The sequence below is a fragment of the Rhipicephalus microplus genome, chromosome 8 (genome assembly GCF_043290135.1).
Source record: "Rhipicephalus microplus isolate Deutch F79 chromosome 8, USDA_Rmic, whole genome shotgun sequence".
NCBI classification, from domain to species: Eukaryota; Metazoa; Arthropoda; class Arachnida; order Ixodida; family Ixodidae; genus Rhipicephalus; species Rhipicephalus microplus.
Window position 1 is genome coordinate 14,303,846 of NC_134707.1, and position 7,999 is coordinate 14,311,844.

Here is a 7,999-nt window from a genome sequence, read left to right on the forward strand (position 1 = left end):
CCAAAGCTCTTACAAGCCGAGTGATTCGTGAAGAAATGCTCATGATACTACGCCACCTCAGAGCTCAGCCACTGCCCGATTTTGCACAAAACTTTCGCGGAGTTGTTAGAAATGCTCAACTTCTACGGCAATTTATTTTTGTTTTGGCAGCAATGAATACGAAACTGTCTTGGTACTGCTGCCACGCAATTGACAGGGGTTTCGCTCGTAATGATTTCAACTGGCATCTTCTTTTAAGGTATGTCGGCGAGAAACAGCCAGCACACATTTATTTTATTGTTTCGTTCAAGTCTCCATACAGACATTTCTGTTCAATTTGTACACCCAAACAAATAAACATCACTTCATAGACAACTGGACACCGCTGCTCATCATGAAGGTATATATAACGTATTGTCCACCAACAAGTTCTTTTTTTAAAGGGTGCTTGGCTTTTGCTGAAATTTTTTTTACTCCTAATAAAATTCTTGTCATTGCCGAGCGAAATGCATTCAAGCCACCACCACGAAATATTTAAATTCTGAATTTGTACATACACACGCAAGCATGAAAACACACGCATAAATTCGTATGAAGGGTGGTCGAACCCCCTCCCCGATAAAAATTTCACCTGACGCTCCTAGGCATCATGTAAAGATACAAGTGGAACCTTGCATTGAGAACATCATTTAGAGCGTTGGTATCATTGGGCACCGATAATTCAGCGTGTATGCATAGTCGATTACGATGGTAGCACTAACCAACGCCACTCAGAGTCAAAGTTGTGGATGCGGGTAAGTTCGCTTCGTGTAATGCACACAGGCTTTTAGCTTGCCCGGTATTCCTTTTCATAGATAATTGATTCCGGATATCCAGCCTATTGTACGACTGCAATGACATCTTGTGACGCTTCTTATAATCACAATAGTACAGCAACGTTTCAAATCGAAAAGGCAGCGCGAAAAATAAAAAGACGATTTTACAAGCGAGGGTACGGCCTCAAGTGCAATCCTTGACCTGTGCTCTCACTTGTAAACGTATATTTTATTTTGTCGTGCAACCTTTTGAGTTCCAGCATATCGAAAACACTATATGTGAAGAAAGCGTTTCAATAGACACGTTTCCTTCATCTTCGCTTTGCGTCTTTGAAGAAAAAGCCCTCATTCAGTATTAGGTGGCTATCACTAATTCACAGCCGCAGAGAAGTAATGTTTCCCAAATAGGAATCCTATGCCTGCCTAGTTAATATCGGGCTAGCCAGATGATCTTTCACGTTTGCGCTAACTGCTACCATATCCTACATGCTGCTAATGCAACAAAATGTGCGGGCGTACCAAAGATATTTAACGTGGTTATAAGGTACGGGAACCTTACGGGCACTTAGCTGTCCCACGATGCTACCTGACAACACCAATGGAGGTGAAAGGCGGCATCGATAACGCATATTGGTCGTACTTTCGGCTAAATCTCGTGCAATATTTTTTTTTCTTTCAGACTGCACAGGTTTCACGCTGCGACCAGTGGCTGGACTACTTTCCTCCAGAGACTTTCTGGCTGGCCTGGCCTTCCGTGTTTTTCACTCGACTCAGTACATCCGGCATCCTTCTCAACCCCTGTACACACCCGAACCGTAAGTGCTGCGGCTGGGATGAAAAGCTCAATCTTTAGTGGCACCATTAACCAGTGGTCGAGCATTTGCTTACGGGTTTCCTAGTATACAGGAAATTTATTGTAGATCAAAGGTGGGCATAGTGGTTAGTGAACCACGACGGTGAACAGGGAACAAGCACAATTAATAAAACGGCGAATGTTGTGACAGGTTACGAAACCTTTATTGACTGCGAAGCTGGCCGATATTCAAGTTCTCACAAAGGGCTTTAGCTAGGTTTTAGCAGGCATCACTAGGTTTTGTTTCGCGCAACAAACTCCGTGCTCAGAAACTCTCATGGAAACAGGCAATCCCCATGAAGCGGTACTCTGTCGGTCCCCGCGCTCGATGTTATTCGCCACACGCTGACCAGGCATGAATTCGCGGTAATTTTTCATGTGGTCCGTTCATGGCACTCCAAATATTGGCGCTTTCTCGTGCCGGATACATTAAACAGCAGCCTCTGCGGCTTGATGACTTCGAGCATTTTCCAGCTTGACAGGACGTAGTCGCTCTTTGTTCGCGGCTTATAGGGGCGAAGCTCTTTAGGTTGGGGATCGTTCCCTCGTTGTAGCAAGTACAAGAATTAGCCCGCATAACGAAAATTGACACAAAATTGTGCGTCATGGCATGTTTAAAATTACGCCTTACGAATAAAGTGCTTGTTGCTAATGGTTTGTAGCTCATGTCGCATTCAATTACACCACATATCTCAAAGCTGTGCAACATTCAGAAGTAGACTGATGGAGTGTTTGTTAGTGCGTAATTCTGAGCAGTAGCCCAAATAACTACTCGGACGGCGACAAATAATGACGGGACAAAGTAGTTCCGAGTAGGCGCAGTGGGGTTGTTATAGCGCGAACTTCGGGCATTTTAAACAAGACTTACCGATATTCGAAAAACCTGACCCATATATTTGACCAATGATGCTCGGAAAGAAGCGTCATTCAGTGGTAGTGCGAATAAAAAAAAGTCACAACTTTTCCACAAAGGCGAAGCAATGAACGCGATAGCAATAAATTGGAAGGCCACGCGCAGAATGGCAAGCAGATTGAAGCGTGCCCCGCGTTTCTTATACCCAGATGACACACAAAACCTACTCAGAGGTACATATAAACGTGAATAAGCGTCTCAGTTGTTACTTCGCTGTGTCTGAAAAACGCGCCCTTTTCGCAAACGGAGCTTGTGCAACAATTGCAGTGACCTTTGTGCGCCCCGTAACTACAACAGAATCGTTCCAGTGCAAGCTTAACGCCAGCCAAGACGTATGATACTCCCCATCGGTAGATAAAGGCACACGAGAGATAATGCACTACCCTCCTTTTCGCGGGTCAAAGTACACGTGAGAGATAAGAGCAGCCGCGTGCTCATCGCGCCATTTTGCTGATAATGCTTAAAACACAATAGTCCCCCCCCCCCCCCCCAAGATGCCCGCCAACAGCAGTAAGTGGTAGATATGAATAGCTTGTCGTTTGAACGTTGAAGGTACCACTTGGTGGCTCAGTGGTTAGCACCTCGCATTCACGACGCGGATGTGTTCAATTCCGCGCGCCAGAGTCTCTTTTTCGTTTTTTTTCTTTTTGTGCGTTTTCACATATATAGATACGTATACATATACGGTGCATGACGCCGATGTCGGCGGCAAAATCTAGCTGAGAGCGTACTTATAATTGCTATCGCAATAAAATGAAATTTTGCAGCTCTGTCTAGCAGTGCACCGACGATCACGGTGCTAGAAGCCTTGTCAGGGGACTCATGTCACCTCTTGCTTCAGCATTATCACAAACGTGCTTTGACTTGTATTGTAACAGTTGAAAAATTGTCATCTTATATACGATGTAGATGACCGTAGATATATTGCCACTTTATTCCCAGCTGAAGAATTACTAACACCCTACTGAAATGCACAAGCACTAGCGTTTGCACATATGGGCGATGCACACACACCCCAGCACAAAACGTTTTCTATGCGTTTGTATACTTTGGGGGGAATGTTCTTGTGTAGGCACTTCTACAGATCACCCATACCTGATCCCCTAGCCCAATAATGCATATATAGTGCATATCAGACCAGCCTGATATCCCCACATTGCTGTCCCTGTATTAGCAATGCCATATCGCTCTAGTGGCATATCATCCCAGTGCCACCCCAGTGTCATCAATGCCAGACCATCCCAGGGGCATAACACCCCAGCGCCATCCCAGTAACATGAATGCTCTATCATCCTAGTGACATATCATGCCATTGCCATCACAACATCATCACTGTCATATTCCGCAAGCACCATACAAGCATCCTCACTGCCTCAACATCCCATTGATATATCCTAGTATCATCAGTGCACTATCAACCCAGTGCCATATCACTTCAGCGCCATCCCATGTCATCAATACCATATCACTCCAGTGCCATCCCTAGATCCTCGATGCCACATCGCCCTAGTGGCATAACACCCCAGTGCCATCCCGGTATCATAAATGTACTATCACCCGAGGGGCATATGACGCCAGGGCTACGCAGTATCATCAATGTCATGTCACCTCAGTGGCATACCACCCCAGTACTAACCAGGTATCATTGATTTCATACCACCCATTTCTATTCCAGTATCATCAATGCACTATGTCACTCTGGTGCCATATCACGCCAGTGTCATCCCAGTGTCATCGATGTCATATCACCGCAGTGGCACATCACACTATAGCCATATCACCACATTGCTACCCCGCCGTCATCTATGCCATGTGCAATAATATCTGCGGCTTGACGTCCCAAGACCACCATATGAATATGAGAGACGCCGTAGTGGAGGGCTCCGGATATTTCTACCACCTGAGGTTCTTTAACGTGCACTCAAATCTGGGCACACAGGCTTACTGCATTTTCGCCTCTATGAAAAATGTGGCCGCCACAGTTGAGATTTGATCCCACGACCTGTGGGCCAGCAGCCGAGTACCTTAGCCACTAGACCACTACGGCAGGGCATCAATGCAATTTCCCACATCACCCTAGATAAAACACACTTGAAGTTTTAATTACCTTCCATTCGCAGTCAGAGTCATTAATTGGTCCCCGCCATCGGCTTTCGCTACGCAGGGACATCTGCCACGAGCTTCTGGGTCACGCACCGCTGTTCGCAGATCCAAGCTTTGCGAAGTTTTCCCAGGAAATTGGTCTCGCATCCTTGGGTGCCCCGGATGACTACGTTGAAAAGCTGGCCACGGCAAGTACCACATGTTACAAGGGACACAAAAGTGGCTCAACAAAATCATTTGTATAGATAGAATATACTCTGTGAAGTATAATGTCATAAGTTTAGCCAGCATAAGATAATTAATAGACGAGAGCTTTGGGGTCAAAGTTCTGGTCTTGAATTTTGTGCTTAAAATCTGCTACCAACGTCACGATTTCTGAAGTAAAGTGTGGGATTTGGCTAAATTGTAGTTCATTATTAAACTGCTCAGCGAAAAAAAATTGAGACAACGAACACAGCGCTGGTCGTCGTCTCATGTATTCGTTCTGTAAATTATTTTTGTGCTGAGCAGTTTAATAACGACTTCTTATTGTGCTTCTCATGTTCTGGCGAGATTTGCTGAACAAAGTTTCTTATTACTTGGTAATTGATTCAGAGGTCGATTTAGTAGAGGCACCGTCAAAGTCTATCGCGGCATAGCGTTCTGTGAATAAATATCAAACTGACGTCGCCACCAGATTTTCTCTTAGCCCGTTCTCTCTTTTAATCGCGCCAAGCGTAATGGTAGTAGAATTATGAAAGTAAGATACCATTACTGGGATAATTGTTTTTTGTTTTTGTTTCTTTAGTGTCTCATGAATAACGTCCATGGTGACACAAAACGTTGGTTCTTCTCAAGGTCAAGGGTTTGATGCCCACCCCGCAGTGCATCATTCTGATACATGTCCTCCAAATAGGGCAGTGTGATTTCAAGGACACAAATGAAGCTCACTGCTACCTTCTAATCTGCCTTTTTTGCGTACTTCGGCCACGATGTGTTATCGAATATGGCGCTACTCGCATTACGAAACTAAAAAGGAAACGGAAAAGTATAACACAGTACCCAGAAAACTAAAAGCGACAGAATAGTTTATTGCATTATAACAGCAGACAGCATAAACTACGGTTGTAGTATGAACTAAGTCTGGGCTTTGTGAGAAATGCGTAACAAATTTAACAAAACCCCGGGATAAAATTCATCACCTGATCCCTGTAGATGTCTATTGGCGGCTATGAAATATGTGGTATGCTCATTTTTACACACATATAGGTACAGTCACGAACACTCACATACAAACGAACAAAAAAAAACTTTCCTAATGTTTCCTTAAAATCAGTCCACAAGAACACCGACACCGCTTTCGTGCTGCGCATCCCACAACCACAGCCTTGCCACAGACCGAGAAAGGACCGTACACCCGTGCTCAAGCCATGTTGCAAATGAGCTGCTCCCTTCAAAATGTGTCATTTGCGTCGTAACGGGCACATGCAATCGCAGAGGGCGTATTCGAAGTCCTTCCACGTATTATATGTGGTGTACGTAAGCGAGTTCGACTGTCCGATCTTGTGCTGGAGGTATTTTGTATTCACCTATTCCATGCTTGAAAACAGCGGTAGGCATGTAGTAATAGTAGTAAGGCGCTTGTGGCGACATCATGTTGAGTAGGCTCCGCCATGCCCCAAGCTCGCCACTGTCCTCTATGACCACGTGATAACCTGCACAGCGGCTGTGAAGGTACCTCCGAGCACAGTGCATATGGGAGTTTCTCGCGTGTACAGAAGGAAGAACAGCTTGATTTTGGTGCGGGTCTTTACTTTTCGTCGAATTATCACAAAACATGCTCTTCTATCAGCATTTACGAACTACGTTAGAATACATAGCAGGCAGCTGGAGCAGTGTGCCAGCCGTGCCTTTGCCAACATGCGCGCAACTTCTTCACACCGTTTTTACCAAGGCTCTGCATTGCGTGGCGTTGTAGAGTGTTTCGAAGTGCACCAGCCATCTGGGGCGTGCACGTGCGCGTGCATTGGCTGACCAGACAGAAAAGGCTCAAAACAGTGGGTAGTCTTCAGGCTTGCTTGTCTTTTTTGGCCTGCTAATGATCAGAATATTGGCTTTGAAATGCACTAAAACAGAAATTCACTGTAGCCAAAAGTGAACCATGGCACCAGCAGGAAATTTGCTTAGCTAGGCGCACACACAGCAGCCACCAACGGCAACCCCGTCCATCTGCGTCGTAGGTGAGAAAAAGTCTCACGACCGGAAATGAGATTGGAATGTGGGTCGATCGATAACGGGAAGGAAGAAAAGGGGACGTGATAATGGCGTTGCGTATATATATATATATATATATATATATATATATATATATATATATATATATATATATATATATATATATATATATATATATATATATATATATATATATATATATGCGAAGTGATTGTGTGTTAGGTGACCGGTGACGAGTCAAGCATCAAAGAACGAAAATCTTGCTGCACGATACACCGGTTGATTGATTGATATGTCGGATTTAACGTCCCAAAACCACCATATGATTATGAGGGGCACCGTAGTGGAGGGCTCCGGAAATTTCGACCACCTGCGGTTCTTTAACGTGCACCCAAATCTGAGCACACGTGTCTACAACGTTTCCGCCTCCATCAGAAATGCAGCCGCCGCAGCAGGGTTTGTATCCCGCGACCTGCGGGTCAGCAGCCGAATACCTTAGCCACTAGACCACCGCGGCGGGGCACGCGATGCACCGGTGCATACTGCATGACTCAACCCTCTCCATGTTTCAGGATAGTGAAGTTGACACAAGCTTCTCTCCTGGCCACGATTTCTTGAACCGTTCCAGGTTGCCCCTCGCGTTTAAGTTGAGGTTCATAGGTGTGACTGCATTGCTTCCATATCGGAATGTGGCCCCGGTTACTGAGAATCTATGCCAGCGCGCATTTTTTTTATTCCTTTTCTTTCACTGCCATACGCGTGCTGTAATATACACGAGCCGCTCGGATTGTGCGGAAGCACGACGTTTTTGAAGGCTCACACAAGCCTTCCACAGCCTTCCAATTACACAGTGCAGGCATCGCGGGCAATACGCTTGGCCACGAGAACGGTAATCTGCTGGACCTCACAGCGATGGCGTCACTGTTCGATCCAACCTGACATTTTTTTCATCGTGAATTGCGTATCGGTATTTGCCCAGCAGTGATCGGCCGCTACGCAGCGCTCGCTATTGCCATGGGCCGTGTTTGTTGAGCCTTCACGTGTGCGTACAGCTATGTGAAAGCAAGCAATGCCTCTGCTCTCGTATCCTGCATAAGCACTGGTTCAAGCGCGAGGAATGCG

The 7,999-nt window shown here is 45.5% G+C and overlaps 1 protein-coding gene across 6 annotated transcripts in view; it reads left to right on the forward strand.

Annotated features, from left to right (window-relative positions):
- The window catches only part of Hn (phenylalanine hydroxylase), a 115,353-nt gene that overhangs the window by 65,817 nt on the left and 41,537 nt on the right, over positions 1-7,999 (forward strand). For all 6 annotated transcript variants that reach the window (XM_075871112.1, XM_075871117.1, XM_075871115.1 and 3 more), the window contains exons 8-9: positions 1,474-1,609; positions 4,725-4,851. In XM_075871112.1, coding sequence (XP_075727227.1) covers positions 1,474-1,609; positions 4,725-4,851 — 263 coding nt within the window. The remainder of the gene's footprint in view (positions 1-1,473; positions 1,610-4,724; positions 4,852-7,999) is intronic.